The sequence below is a fragment of the Salmo salar genome, chromosome ssa26 (genome assembly GCF_905237065.1).
Source record: "Salmo salar chromosome ssa26, Ssal_v3.1, whole genome shotgun sequence".
In the NCBI taxonomy this organism is placed as follows: domain Eukaryota; kingdom Metazoa; phylum Chordata; class Actinopteri; order Salmoniformes; family Salmonidae; genus Salmo; species Salmo salar.
The window spans coordinates 21,420,400-21,437,027 of record NC_059467.1 but is presented as its reverse complement, the minus strand read 5'-3'; the positions used below and the strand labels follow the sequence as shown (position 1 = coordinate 21,437,027).

Sequence of the window (16,628 nt, the reverse complement as noted above, 5' to 3'; positions counted from 1 at the left end):
TTATCTGCTACAGGGTTCTGACACCTGACAGAAGGCTTATGCCCACAAGTCTCTTTTTAGAAACCTGTTTGGAGTAGTAGTAGGTGAACTAGACTATTTTGGTTGTTCCTGTTGAATTTCTTTCAGAGGATTTACCCTCTGATATTGAGTGCTTCATTAAAACACAATTTTAGTCCTCTCCATGGTTTTCCCTTGCTTGATATTATAATCACTTCTTGGAGATTTACACACACCAGAAACCCATTGCCTAGATCACCAATCATCCCCTGCATTTTCTATAACCCATCCATGTAAAATCAATTATTCATTTGTAATTTTAGCACATATTGTTCCCTTCTGCATTTTGATCAGTTCCATGAAGAACCTTCATTTTTATTATAAATGAATATATGCTAGACTGCCTTGTGCACCTGCACCGCTCTCCCTGTAACACAAGCTCTAAATTACTCCATTCTCTCTGTCTTCTCATTCTTTCGGTCTTTCTCACGCTTTCGGAGGAAGGGGGGGTTGAAAGGCGAGGCCCCTTGTTGTCAAATCTGTCAGTCTAGCTCAGCTTGGCCCCTCCTACCTTGGTGGAGGCAGTGAATACTGCTGCTGGTGCTCTTAGCAACGGTGCCACGGCAACGGCGCACCACGACAACGGAGTGCTGTGTCTCCCCTTATGGAGCTTCCATTGGGCGGGCCGGCGCTGAGGCACTACACCCGCAGCAGACCTAGACCACACCGACAAAACCAACACCTCCGCCCCAGCAGACCACAGGTACAGAGGGATGGGAAAAAAGGGGTGCTGTGTAGAGGCATAATGGTGAGGGGAGATGTGATAGGGTACAGTGGGGAGAGGGAGGGATGGAGGAAAGATGCCTGGTGCCTGCTTGATTCAAGGTACTTGTATCGCAACAGCAACCAGCTGCTTGCGTATTCAACACCAATAGTGTGTGTTTGGGGGGATTGCATTTGTGTATAGGATTGTGATTGTATGTGGCTAATTTCTAGGGCTATATAATGCTTCGTCTGAAGCTGGTGGTCTTTTTCTTGGTAGGTGTGTGTGAATTTTCTCTACCTTAGCCATCATCACCTTATCCATTGTATGCCTGCCATTGGTACTGTATCAGTCACGATCGGAGTTAACACGTAATGCTGGTTTTGTTGGATGAAGTAAACCAAACCTAATCACATGGGCAGCCTTAGTGCCACAGGAGATGACATCATAGGGTCTTACTGGTTTTCTGAGTCAGTCATTGGTAATTGTACATACCAATGGTAGTGTGATAATGTAGATCTAGGGGATATATGTATGAGGTGTTGATGTGTATATTCTGTGTGTCAGGGAAGTCTGAGCCCAGGAGGTGACAATTATATGAAATAATTACTATGTGCTATATGAAGGAAACTGCTCTCAGTAACCTGATATCCAACATAGCACTCTTTCCACCAATTGGAAACCCTTTTGCTTTCTATTTCTCTGGTAGTCTAACTGCACTCACACACATTCTCACACACAAACACCTAATAATCACAGATGTCGTAACACTTATCTCTTTCTCTGTGCGTGTGTGCATGGGTGTGACACAGGAATCGGTGGTTGACAATGAAAATGGAGTCCCTGATCACATGGGGCGAGTTGATGAGGGAGTTGAGGAGTTCTTTACTAAGCGAGTCCTTCCTGTCGACACCGTGTGAGTATCTGACCAAACTCATTTTATATAATCTGACTCTTCACTATCTCATCCCCAATACATCTTAACCAGCTCACAATAAACCTCTTTAAATTTGAGTAATTTATGAGATGCTCATATTCATAACAACCTACAATAAGTACATTCAAGAAATATAATATACATTTTCCTGAGCACATTACCTGCATGCAGGCCCTAGCTTGTCCAGGTCAGGCCACATGGCCAGGAAAAACTTGGGCCCTATGATTGACAAACACACACATGCTGGTCCTGTGCTACTCTGACTCTTCCTCCAGGAAAACACTGAATGAGTCTGAGGAACCTCCCATTACTGAACAGGAAGTGGAAGTAGCGCCTGCTAGCGCCGCCCCTTGCCCCGCCCCTTCCAGAACCCTACGGAGGAAGCTGGGCGAGTTCTTCACCCTTAAAAAGCGGAGGGCTGTGAAATCAGAGGGAAGCCAAGAGGGGAAGGCCAAGAAGACCTCCATCGCCGACCTAATTCGGCCTCTAAGGGAGGCCACCAGAGCTGAAAAAGCTCAAGTGAAGGAGAATGAAAAAGTGAAAGAGAAGGAGAGTGTGGATGTCAGCATTGTGACAGGAGATCCAGTGGAAGCAGAAACCCCTCCTGATGGTCCCACTCCACTGAGGGGTGAGGCTCTACCCCGTCGTGGGCTAAGAGAGGGGAAGTCACAGTCTCTCATTCTGCTCTCCGGATCCGCAGCCAATGCTGGGAACACCAAGAACACTGCACAAGGGAAGGTAGATATTCAAATGTCTTCAACTGACCCTTTGAAAAAAATTTGATGGGTTAAAGCAATTTGGTAAAAAATTCTACACATGCCTATGAAAGGATTGTTTTTGCTTTTATTTTGATCATTCTTTAGTTTGGATTGGTTCTTATCGGCACTGACTGCTTCTCCTTGGTTCTGGTTAGTTTCAGAAACACTCGTCTGACAGCCATCATGGCTTTGAGCAGCGCCTCCAGCTCATGCTACAATGTATTGGTGTGTCCAAAGCTCAGCCAGGAGAGACACAGGTGTGTATGTGCATTTATCTGAGTGTGTATGTGGTTGTGTGTCTAAGGAAAACATAAACATTCTTATTCCATTCTACAGAGTCAGGAGGGAGAGATGAAAAAAGCTGAATCAGAGGGTAAGTCCTTTTACTCATATAACACTTGCTACAGTATATGTGTGAGTCTGTGTGTGGTGATGGATGTATGTTTTCCTTCATTTTCTGTCTCGGTTTCAGGCACTATCATCGATAATAAACCTGAGCCCCCACCCACATTTATGAAGCCCCGGACCATGTCCACCTCATCAGGTAACACACACACGCACAAATACACTCATGCAGACAAACACAAACACACACACACACACACAAACACACACAGTATTGTATACAATTTTGTGTATCTTATGCTCATCTTCTTTCTCTTTAGATACGAGACGAGCGGTCCGACAGAGTGTGTCCGCACATGAGTCAGCTGGGAAACCTGCTCTGCCTCCTAAGCCAATAATTAAGCGAGGCCCAACCCCACCTCCCACTATCTCCGGTCATCTCACCCCTGAGAATGACCTAGCCCAAATACAGGAAGGAGAAGCGGGTTCCCCCACAGACCCCACCCCTAGTATCACTGATACCCCTACCAGTTCTAAACCTATCCCCACTGACACCACTATTCCCATCACTGTCCCAGATCCCACTAACTCTTCTATTCTCACTGACACCATCATTCCCTCCCCTGTCCCAGATCCCACTAACTCTTCTATTCTCACTGACACCATCCTTCTCTCCCCTGTCCCAGATCCCACTAACTCTTCTATTCTCACTGACACCATCCTTCTCTCCCCTGTCCCAGATCCCACTAACTCTTCTATTCTCACTGACACCATCCTTCCCTCCCCTGTCCCAGATCCCACTAACTCTTCTATTCTCACTGACACCATCCTTCCCTCCCCTGTCCCAGATCCCACTAACTCTTCTATTCTCACTGACACCATCATTCCCTCCCCTGTCCCAGATCCCACTAACTCTTCTATTCTCACTGACACCATCCTTCCCTCCCCTGTCCCAGATCCCACTAACTCTTCTATTCTCACTGACACCATCATTCCCTCCCCTGTCCCAGATCCCACTAACTCTTCTATTCTCACTGACACCATCATTCCCTTCCCTGTCCCAGATCCCACTAACTCTTCTATTCTCACTGACACCATCCTTCCCTCCCCTGTCCCAGATCCCACTAACTCTTCTATTCTCACTGACACCATCCTTCCCTCCCCTGTCCCAGATCCCACTAACTCTTCTATTCTCACTGACACCATCCTTCCCTCCCCTGTCCCAGATCCCACTAACTCTTCCATCCCCGTTTTGACTTCCGCTACTTCCTCTAATTCAACCCCCAATGACATCATCCCCTCTACAATGTCTGCACCTACCCCTATCAATACTACAGCCCCCACCCCTAACACCACCACCTTCATCCCCAGTACTAACCCTGCCACAACCACTACCATTACCTCCATCACAACTACATCTGGCCCTATGAATATTACAACTTCCACCCCCCCCACTGACATGAACTTTGGCTCTATCCTCACTATTACCCCCACCCCAACTCCCCCTGCCTCCACTGACTCCACCACCCCAACCACCTCTGCGTCGTCCATCCCTAATCTAGCCACAATCACCATTACAAGCATTACTGCCCCAACAACTGTTAACACTAATACTGATACCCATACATCAACAACCCCCACCACTAATGCTTCTACCGCTACCCTTACTGATACTGCTGCCTCAACTTCTACTGACTCGACAACTACAACACTAAATACTCCCATCTCCATAATTGCTTCTGCTGGCAACAACACTTCTACTCCCACCCCCACTACCACTCTGTGTCCCACCCCCACTAACTCTCTGTGTCCCACTACCTCTCTGTGTCCCACCCCCACTACCCTAATTACTAATTCAGTTACCCCACCTCCATCTCCTGCTGCTACTATAACAACCTCGACCCTTAATTCTATGAATGGTGCTTCCACTCCTACCCATATCTCCATAAACTCCACTGACTCCAACGCTACCCAAACCGGAACTCACAATACCAGCGCAACTAACTCTGTCAACTTCACTTCTACCTCAGGCCCCACTAACTCTACCAGTCCTATCCCTACTTGCTCTACCAGCTCAACTTCCACTAACTGTGCTGCTCACACTGCTACTATCCCTAGCAGTCCAATTCCCATTCTCTCTACTAATCACTCCCCCACTGTCACTTCTATCCCCACTGCCACTCACTCAACTAACTCCACCAATATTTCCTCCCCCACATTCTCTTCTACTCACACCACTACTCACACTACTAGTCCCATCCCAACTAACTCTACTAGCCTGACCACTACCCCCACCCCTATTAACTCTAGCCCCGTCACCACTATCTCTACAAGCCGTTCTAATATCACCACTGCCACTAACACTTCTGTCCTCATCAGTAGCCCCAACCCCACTAACTCTACTACCAACACCCCTACTAACCCTTCAAATCCCACCAACACCACTAAACCTACTAACTCTACTACACACACCACTATCTCAATCCCCACTAATTATGTTACTCATAGTCCCACTAACTCTTCCACTCATAGCCCCACTAACTCTTCCAGTCCAACCCCCACTAACTCTGCTAGCCCTACACCAACTAATACTATTCAACCATCACCTGAGGAGAGAATTAGCCTTAATCCTGCAATGGGACTGCTGTCCATGACTAAGGGTACAAGTAAGTGTGTGCGTTCAATAGTAATAATAATATTTCTTGAAATTTGGAAATAACCTGTTGAAAATAACATTTTGTCTCTCCCTTTCCTCTCCTACAGATGACCTGAATGCTGAGAGGGTAGAGAGGAACAAGGAGACAGAAGAGAAACGTAGCAAGGAAGAAGATGTCAGGAGGGCCACAGAGAAAGAAAAAGAACAGAAATCATTGGCGCACAACATATGCAAAACCATAAAAGAGGAGAAGGAGGAGGGTCTGCAGAAGGTGGATGAGATCATGAGGCAGGGAGTAGAAGGGACCAAATCAAATGAAGAAAGAGAGTTGTGTAAAAAGGATGGGGATAAAAAGAGGGAAGGAGGGACCAATGTGTCAGATGAAAAAGAGTTCAAAACTAAGGGGGTGGTAGAGAGCAAGTCAAACAAGGGACCAACTACTGTGATAGAGGCAGGGGAGACCACAGTAAAATAAACGGGGGGACAGTCCATGGGACTGAGTACAGGGACCACATCACAGCAGAAAACCGCAGAGGGTGGAACATCGGACCAAAGAACTGAGACCCCTTCTGTGTGACACAAATGGACTGACCCAGCAACGTGTCCGTTTTTCTCGACCATGTTTACATTTGCATTGCACGTATTGTATGATTATGTAATAATACATCAACTGTGGTGAAATATGTTTACAATAGATGGATTTGAGACAAATAGTTACTTATGATAATTAAACGGAATATTCATGATGTCTTTATCATGCTTCAGTCGTCTGTTAGTTCCTAGCTCCCAATCTCTTTGGAATGTCTATAACTAAGCCTAAACCAGAAATGTATGACAAAAGTTGGTGGAAGGAGAGAAGGTCTGAGTTAGAAGTGTTTCTTCATGGTAGTACCAGAGTGAATCATTGCCCTATTCCCATATGCCCTCGACGACACACCTTGACGGACAGAAATGATTGGATTGATGAAGGTAATATGTGGTAGCAGAACCATATCTGGCCATCACCTGTCTCCAAGGACAAATTGTCAAGGGCAGATGGAGGGGAGCAATTACACTAGGGGATGTTGCTCCCAATAAGTTACTCATATAGGCATAATTCCCTCATCTCCTTTCTTTTTTAAGGGTAGATGAAGGGACTATACAGGTGTTCCCCACAAGTGCTTTAATACAGACATTTTAGATAAGGGGTCATGAATACTATCAGGTGAGTTGCAATATATAATTGCAGCTGTTCCCAAATGTAATAGTGTAAATCTGAACGACATGACGACCTAGGGCAGTGGTTCCCAACGGGGGGGGGGGGGTAATTGAGTAGACTCATGTGACCATAGGCCTACTGGTCAAATGCTTTTCACTGCAATGTTTAGCTAGCTAATAAATCCACAACTGTGTATGGATATTATAGCGCTAATAGCATTTCAATCAGTGACGTCACTCGCTCTGAGACTTGAAGTAGGGTTCGTTGCAAGGGCCGCGGCTTTTGTGGCGCAATGGGTAACGATGCTTCGTGGGGTGTCAGTTGTTGATGTGTGCAAGGGTCCCTGGTTCGAGCCCAGGTTGGGGCGAAGAGAGGGACGGAACCTACACTGTTACACCATCAACTCTCACATTATTCTGTACATGCCTGTCTCCAGTATTTTAGGGTGTGTGGCCATGACTCGGGGTAGAAGGACTAAGTTGGAGCCCTGGATAGAGCATGTCATCCTGAGTTATGGCACAGAGCCAAAGTAGGAGAAGAAGAACACTCTGATAAAAGCACATGTTGTTGGGGTAATGAGGCATCTAGTACATACACTTCATGCAAGGAGTGTGTGTGTGGGTGTGGGTCAGCCGGATGTCAGAATCCCAAGCCAGGCCGACTGAGGGTTTGATAACGTTGCTGTTCCTCTCTGATGGAGTGGTGCACATCCCCACCATACTGACCCAGGATGCCTGGGAGACTCTTCAGGCATGAGTTAACATTTAGGACAAGCGTAGATTCCTATGAGATCATATTAAATGACATGTATGTCTAAAACCCACCTATAAACCATTTCTTGTTAAGCCCAGTACAAATCTAACAGCCAACATAAGGAGAAACAAGACGAGACAAAACGTATTAAGATAATTAAAAACCATACAGCAAATGGTGATGCATGTCTATCTATCTGTATCCTCTGGCAGGCAGGAGGACCATGAGTGCTTCTCCAGTCTATCTATCTATCTGTATCCTCTGGCAGGCAGGAGGACCGTGAGTGCTTCTCCAGTCTATCTATCTATCTGTATCCTCTGGCAGGCAGGAGGACCGTGAGTGCTTCTCCAGTCTATCTATCTATATCTATCTATCTATCTATCTATCTATCTATCTATCTATCTATCTATCTATCTATCTATCTATCTATCTATCTATCTATCTATCTATCTATCTATCTATCTATCTATCTATCTATCTATCTATCTATCTATCTATCTATCTGTCTATCTATCTGTATCCTCTGGCACGCAGGAGGACCGTGAGTGCTTCTCCAGTCTCATTAATTGCACAGTGTGTGTGTATTCATACACCCTGCAGTTCAACATGGACTCTGAACAGGTGCGTGTGAATGATCCTATTATACTGGTACTAGTAGTCCTTTGGTCTTGGAGAGACAGCTCCTGTTCTTTATTCTTTACCATTCATATTTTATTTTACTCTAAATGTGTCCTCATCTTCTCAGACAAGGAGCCAGTTTTACTTATCGGTTGGTGAGCTGACCACCACATCAGCTGGGGCTGTTAAAGACAATAGCCCTTGCTGGTAAGAGACGTACCTCCTGGCCTCCAAACCCAGACACCCACACATATGCACCTTAATTGGGAAGAACAGGCTCATTCTAATGACTGGAGTGGATTGAGTGAAATGTTAACAAATACATTAAACGCATGGTTTCCAGATCTTTGATGCCATTCCATTTGCTCCGTTCCAGCCATTATTATGAGCTGTTCTCTCCTCAGTAGCCTCCTGTGATACACACATTAAATGTAGTGACTCTCCAACTTGCTTTTGTTTCAGCACATCGCTCAACTCAGTCAGACAAAAGATCTGTACAAGATGGAGGTGAACATGGGGTGTGTGTATTTATACGTTTTTTTCTATTTTATTTAACTAGGCAAGTCAGTTACTGCCTGGGGCGGCAGGGTAGCCTAGTGGTTAGAGCGTTGGACTAGTAACCGAAAGATTGCAAGTTCAAATCCCCAAGCTGACAAGGTACAAATCTGTCGTTCTGCCCATGAACTGTTCCTAGGCTGTCATTGAAAATTAAGAATTTGTTCTTAACTGACTTGCCTAGTTAAATAAAGGTAAAAAATTCTTATTTACAATGATGGCCTACCAAAAGACTGGGATTAAAAATACAAATGTATTAAATAAAAATATAGGACAAAACACACATCACAACGAGAGACAACAATACATAAAGAGAGCCCTAAGATGACAACATAGCATGGCAGCAACACATGACAACAACATGGTAGCAGCACAAAACAGGGCACAGACAACAGCACAAATGGCAAGAAGGTAGAGACAAGAGTCTGTGTTTGTGCATTTCTTTTGTTGTTGCATATAATACATGTGTACATTACTTTATATATTGTATTTGTTGATCATGTGTTTTCTTTTATCCCCAGATCCCTGCTTGCACAGGATTCTGTCCATACTCAGAACACCCAGTCTTGTACGGAACTCTATACACTCTGCACTACATTGATGATTTGTATCCTTAATGTTTGCCACACCTGTGTATATGACTGTGTTTCCTATCTACTAGAGTTCAGTCTGTCAGAGCTGCTGGAGGAGTGGCAGCATGACTGGCGCCAGTCTCTGTTGAAGGATGTGATGGAACTCCTGAGGACACCCACAAACCCCCCCTCCCCACAGCCCTCCACCTCCAACGCCCTCACACACACTGGCACCAGATGGGCTATTGAAAGTTTCAGATATAAGGTGTGTGTGTGACCAACCTATTAAATGTAAGAAAACAGTAGGAAATCTGCAACTTTATTAGAAGGTTGTTGTTTTTTCCCTAGAGGGAGGATACTTTCAATGTCCCTGTGTCTCACCTACACATCCCAGATGATCTGAGTCAGAAACTACACACACCCTCAGGTAACACTTAAGGGTGTCTCACCCTCTCTCTCACACCTGAAAGTCACTTACACCTGTTCAGTCTTTCTGAGCTGACCGTTGTTTTATTTAGAAGACAACAGTGAAACGCAGAGTGGACTGGTCCCTCCATCTGAAGACAGACCCACCAGAGACAGATCAACCAATCGTTGCTGCTGACATTAGGCAGACTGACAGGCCAGTGCCTCTGGAGAGAAGACATCCTGCCCATGATCCCACACTTTTCCGTGAGTTATGTTTGTTAACTGGTCAATGCTGTAGATTAAGTATTTGCTATCAGTTACTGCTAGCTGAAGTATGCTGCTACCACAATAGAACCCAGTGTGTGTACAAATATCTATATTTTTCTCTCTCTAGAGGAGAGTATGGATGGTGAGGTGGTGTCAGGGGTGACCGGAGGAGCAGTGGCGTTCCCATGGGACATGTTTGCTCCAGCAACTGAGCTGCTCAGGACCTCCTCTGCATCTGACGGTGTGCTCCTTTCCTTTTAACTTTTCAATCATTCAACCTCTATACACACACACACATCACACCATGCACATTTGTCTTTGCGCCGTACTACAGATATTCTAACTTGTCTCTCATTGGTTCCCTAACAGAATCCATCACCTCGGAGCCCCTCCCCCTCCAAAAGAGCCAGTCTCTGCTCGACCCCACTCCACAACCAGTCACCCTTGCAACGTTTCCCCTGCCAACCAACACCCAGGTGCCAACCCTGACCCATGGGGCCACCCAAAGGTCAGGCGAGCGCTCCCTTCCTCCAAAAACCAGGCCCCTCCCACAGCCTACTCCCCTCCAGTGGCGGCTCCTCCACTGTGAGTCTATCTACAAAGCACCAACACTCTGGCATGAAGCTCCACCACAGTGGCTCAACCACAATACATCAACTTCCAGTCACGGGGCAGCAGGATCAGGTGGAAGAAGAGGAGGATGTTGTGAAGAGCTGTAGGAAGGTTAAGAAGAAGAGTTCTGTGCAGACCCCCGAGGATAATGGTATCACCTGGGACGAGGAAGATATGCAGAAGTACCGCAGCCTGCCCTCCTGGATGTTTGAAACTCAGGAGGTTTCCAGGATTGGGGAGGGAAGCAGCTGCATACAGAAGGCAGTTGCAGCAATAGCCCCCCGGAGGCCCTCCAATATAAGGGCGACCAGTTTTCAACCAAGAAATAGGATATATATTGACAATTTAGTGGAATTTTTAACCTGTCCGTTTTGTTAGATTGGTGTGAAGTAAATGATCTGTCTTGCTCTCTCAGGTTCACAGTGATGGCACTTCGTTCTCATATTCTTATCAGCTGTGTGGCCGCATTTCGAAGGATCTAAGCCATTTAAAGTGAGTAAACCGTGTGTGTGTGTACCGTGCCTTCGGAAAGTATTCAGACTGCTTTGCTTTTTCCACATTTTGTTACTTTACAGCCTTATTCTAAAATTGATTAAAAAATTAAAAATCCTCAGCAATCTACACACAATACCCCATAATGACAAAGTGAAAAACAGGTTTTTAGAAATTTTTGCAAGTGTATAAAAAAAACAGAAATACATAATTATTCATACCCTTTGCTATGAGACTCGAAATTGAGCTCAGGTGCATCCTGTTTCCATTGATCATCCTTGAGATGTTTCTACAACTTGGAGTCCACCTGTGGTAAATTAAATTGATTGGACATGATTTGGAAAGGCACGCACCTGTCTATATAAGGTCCCACAGTTGACAGTGCATGTCAAAGCTAAAACCAAGCCATGATGTCAAAGGAATTGTCAGTAGATTGTCCACATTGACCCTGTACCCCCTGTATAAAGCCTTGTTATTGTTATGTAATTTTCTTGTGTTAGTGTTATTTAAATTTTTTCGTAAATATTTTTTTAACTCTATTTCGTGAACTGCGTTGTTGGATAAGGACTTGTAAGTAAGCCTTTCATGGTAAGGTATACACCTGTTGTATTCGGCGCATGTAACAAATACAATTTGGTTTGATTTAGAGCTCAGAGACAGGATTGTGTAGAGGCACAGATAAATGTAATTTTCCATCTACGGACTGAACATACTCTCCTGCAACCCGCCTCACCCAATGTGGTACGGATCTGCTATTTTTTTTACACTTTAGAACCGGAACCCCCATCAGAAGCTAGCCAGCTAACTAGCTAGTAGTCAGTTAACCACTGCTAGCAGTCATCACCGTTAACTCGGACATCAGCCAGTCTCAGCCCGGTCAATTCTGCCAGTCTGCACAGCATATCAACCCAGAGCATATCGGACTGCTTTTTCTCTACCACATCTCCGGATTCCTACCGCAAGCTTTGAACTTTTACACCAGATCATCGCAGCTAGCTATCCGAGTGGCTACTCCTGGCTAATGTCTCTGTCCCGAAGCAAGCACCAGTTAGCCTGGTGCTAGCCTCGAGCTAGGCACATCTCCCGGCTAGCTGAAGAGGTCCATCAGCCAATTATTGGGCTACAATACCTATTTTGCCAATTGGCCTGGACCCTTTTACTGCCGACACGGAGCCCCGCCGATCCATCCTCTACTGGTCTGCCGACGTAACCATCTGAGGGGGTTTCAACAGGCTCTTCCGTTGCGACGTCCCCCGAATGCCCATCTGCTAGCCCCGGCCCGCTAGCTGTCTGAATCGCCGTGTCTCCACCTCGTCTAGCTACTCACTGGACCCTATGATCACTCGGCTACACATGCCTCTCCCTAATGTCAATATGCCTTGTCTATTACTGTTTTGGTTAGTGATTGTCTTATTTCACTGTAGAGCCTCCAGCCCTCTTCAATATGCCTTAGCTAGCCCTTTTGTTCCACCCCCCACACATGCGGTGACCTCACCTAGCTTAAATGGTGCCTCTAGAGACAAAACCTCTCATCATCACTCAATGCCTAGGTTTACCTCCACTGTACTCACATCCTACCATACCCTTGTCTGTACATTATGCCTTGAATCATCTATTCCTCTGTGCCCAGAAATCTGCTCCATTTACAATCTGTTCCGAACACACTAGACGGCCAGTTCGTACAGCCTTTAGCCGTACCCTTATCCTACTTCTCCTCTGTTCCTCTGGTGATGTGGAGGTTAATCCAGGTCCTGCAGTGCCTTGCTCCACTCCCACTCCCCAGGTGCTCTCATTTGTTGACTTCTGTAACCGTAAAAGCCTTGGTTTCATGCATGTTAACATTAGAAGCCTACTCCATAAGTTTGTTTTACTCACTGCTTTAGCACACTCTGCCAACCCGGATGTCTTAGCCGTGTCTGAATCCTGGCTTAGGAAAACCACCAAAAACCCTGAAATCTCCATCGCTAACTATAACATTTTCTGCCAAGATAGAACTGCCAAAGGGGGCGGTGTTGCAATCTACTGCAAAGATAGCCTGCAGAGTTCTGTATTACTATCCAAGTCTGTACCCAAACAATTCAAGCGTCTACTTCTAAAAATTCTCTCACTGTTGCCGCTTGCTATAGACCTCCCTCTGCCCCCAGCTGTGCCCTCGATACCATATGTGAATTGATTGCCCCCATCTATCTTCTGAGCTCGTGCTACTAGGTGACCTGAACTGGGACATGCTTAACACCTCGGCCATCCTACAATCTAAGCTTGATGCCCTCAATCTCACACAAATTATCAATGAACCTACCAGGTACAACCCCAAATCTGTAAACACGGGCACCCTCATAGATGTCATCCTAACTAACTCACCCTCCAAATACACCTCTGCTGTTTTCAATCAAGATCTCAGCGATCACTGCCTCATTGCCTGCATCCGTAATGGGTCTGCGACCAAACGACCACCCCTCATCACTGTCAAACGCTCCCTAAAACACTTCAGCAAGCAGGCCTTTCTAATCGACCTGGCCGGGGTATCCTGGAATGACATTGACCTCATCCCATCAGTAGATGATGCTTGGCTATTCTTTAAAAGTGCCTTCCTCGCCATCTTAAATAAGCATGCCCCACTCAAATGTAGAACTAGAAATAGATATAGTCCTTGGTTCACTCCAGACCTGTCTGCCCTTGACCAGCACAAAAACATCCTGTGACGTTCTGCATTAGCATCGAATAACCCCCGTGATATGCAACTTTTCAGGGAAGTTAGGAACAAATATACACAGGCAGTTAGAAAAGCTAAGGCTAGCTTTTTGAAACAGAAATTTGCATCTTGTAGTACTAACTCGAAAAAGTTCTGGGACACTGTAAAGTCCATGGAGAATAAGAGCACCTCCTCCCAGCTGCCCACTGCTCTGAGGCTAGGAAATACTTACCACCGATAAATCCACTATAATTGAGAATTTCAATAAGCATTTCTCTACGGCTGACCATGCTTTCCACCTGGCTACCCCGGACAACTGCCCAGCACCCTCCACAGCAACCCGCCAAAGCCCCCTCTATTTCTCCTTCACCCGAGGGGGTGACACTGTAGACCCAAACTGCTACAGACCTATATCTATCCTACCCTGTCTTTCTAAGGTCTTCGAAAGCCAAGTTAACAAACAGATTACCGACCATTTCGAATCCCACCGTACCTTCTCCGCTATGCAATCTGGTTTCAGAGCTGGTCATGGGTGCACCTCAGCCACGCTCAAGGTCCTAAACAACATCATAACCGCCATCGATAAGAGAGATTACTGTGCAGCCGTAATCATCGACATGGCCAAGGCTTTCGACTCTGTCAATCACCACATTGTTATTGGCAGACTCGACAGCCTTGGTTTCTCAAATGATTGCCTCGCCTGGTTTACCAACTACTTCTCTGATAGAGTTCAGTGTGTCAAATCGGAGGGCCTGTTGTCCGGACCTCTGGCAGTCTCTATGGGGGTGCCACAGGATTCAATTCTCGGGCCGACTCTCTTCTCTGTATACATCAATGATGTTGCTCTTGCTGCTGGTGATTCTCTGATCCACCTCTACACAGACAACACCATTCTGGGCCCTCTTTGGACACTGTGTTAACTAACCTCCAGACGAGCTTCAATGCCATGCAACTCTCCTTCCGTGGCCTCCAACTGCTCTTAAACGCAAGTAAAACTAAATGCATGCTATTCAATCGATCACTGCCCGCACCTGCATCACTAGTCTGGACGGCTCTGACTTAGAATACGTGGACAACTACAAATACCTGGGTGTGTGTTAGACTGTAAACTCTCCCTCCAGACTCGCATTAAGCATCTCCAATCCAAAATTAAATCTAGAATCGGCTTCCTATAAACTGGATGCAGTCTGTCACAGTGCCATCTGTTTTGTCACCAAAGCCTCATACACTACCCACCATTGCGACCTGTACGCTCTCGTTGGTTGGCCCTCGCTTCATACTCATCGCCAAACCCACTGGCTACAGGTTATCTACAAGTCTCTGCTAGGTAAAGCCCCTCCTTATCTCAGCTCAATGGTCACCATAGCAGCACCCACTCGTAGCATGCGCTCCAGCAGGTATATCTCACTGGTCACCCCCAAAGCCAATTCCTCCTTTGGTTGTCTTTCCTTCCAGTTCTCTGCTGCCAATGACTGGAACAAACTGCAAAAATCTCTGAAGCTGGAGACTCATATCTCCCTCACTAGCTTTAAGCACCAGCTGTCAGAGCAGCTCACAGATCACTGCACCTGTACATAGCCCATCTGTAAAGAGCCCCACTATCTACCTACCTCATCCCCATACTGTATTTATTTATTTATCTTGCTCCTTTGCACCCCAGTATCTGTACTTGCACATTCATCTTCTGCACATCTACCATTCCAGTGTTTAATTGCTATATTGTAATTACTTCGCCACCATGGCCTATTTATTGCCTTAACTTACCTAATTTGCACTCACTGTATATAGACTGTTTTCTTTTGTTCTACAGTATTATTGACTGTATGTTTTGTTTATTCCATGTGTAACTCTGTGTTGTTGTATGTGTAGAATTGCTATGCTTTATATTGGCCAGGTCGCAGTTGCAAATGAGAACTTGTTCTCAACTAGCCTACCTGGTTAAATAAAGGTTAAATAAAAATAAATAAAAAGTCTATGTTAGGTAAAGCCCCGCCTTATCTCAGCTCACTGGTCACCACAGCAACACCCACCCGTAGCACGCGCTCCAGCAGGTATATTTCACTGGTCACCCCCAAAGCCAACACTCCCTTTGGCCGCCTTTCCTTCCAGTTCTCTGCTGCCAATGACTGGAACAAATTGCAAAAATCACTGAAGCTGGAGTCTTATATATCCCTCTATAACTTTAAGCATCAGCTGTCAGAGCAGCTTACCGCTCACTGTACCTGTACACAGTGTGATAAACTGTGAGGTGTTGGGTTGAGCGTGCAGAGATTGACACAGAGACAGGTAGGTTTTAGTCCGCAAAAACAACTTTACTAAGACAGAAAATAAACATAACAAAGAAAATCACTTAGGTTTGGCTCGGTCCTTCTTCTCTACTTTTGCTCAGTGTCGGTCTCTCCCCGTGTGCCACAGTGCTCCTTTTATTTGGCCTCCATTTTCCCCTAATTACCTCCACTTGGAGCTGTCCGTGTCGGGGTGCCCAGCTCCCGTATTCCCAGCAGAGGGAGCCAACGTCGCCTCACGTACCTCCCCTCTATTACTGTCCCCCGGGGTAGACCTCCTGGGATACCACAACAGACAATCTGTAAATAGCACACCCAACTACCTTATCCCCATATTGTTACTTATCCTCTTGCTCTTTTGCACCCCAGTATCTCTACTTGCACTTCATCATCTGCACATCTATCACTCCAGTGTTAATGCTACATTGTAATTATTTCACCTCCATGGCCTATTTATTGCCTTACCTCCCTTCTCTTCTACATTTGCACACACTGTACATAGATGTTTCTATTGTGTTATTGACTGTACGTTTGTTTATGTGTAACTCTGTTGTTTTTGTCGCACTGCTTTGTTTTATCTTGGCCAGGTCGCAGTTGTAAATGAGAATTTGTTCTCAACTGGCCTACCTGGTTAAATAAAAGTGAAATTTAAAAAAAATATATAAAATTCTTAAATTGAAGAAGTTTGGAACCACCAATACTCTTCCTAGAGCTGGCCAC

General features: G+C 45.7%; 1 protein-coding gene across 1 annotated transcript; it reads left to right on the top strand.

The window, feature by feature from the left end:
• Positions 1 to 572: 572 nt before the first annotated feature.
• On the top strand, positions 573 to 6,210 carry LOC106587415 (mucin-2). Its single transcript, XM_014175786.2, has 8 exons — positions 573 to 760; positions 1,573 to 1,676; positions 1,973 to 2,435; positions 2,611 to 2,712; positions 2,792 to 2,828; positions 2,928 to 2,999; positions 3,121 to 5,466; positions 5,564 to 6,210. The coding sequence occupies exons 1-8, from the start codon at positions 662 to 664 to the stop codon at positions 5,929 to 5,931; spliced, it is 3,591 nt and encodes a 1,196-aa protein (XP_014031261.2). The 5' UTR covers positions 573 to 661; the 3' UTR covers positions 5,932 to 6,210.
• The last annotated feature ends 10,418 nt before the right edge of the window (positions 6,211 to 16,628 follow it).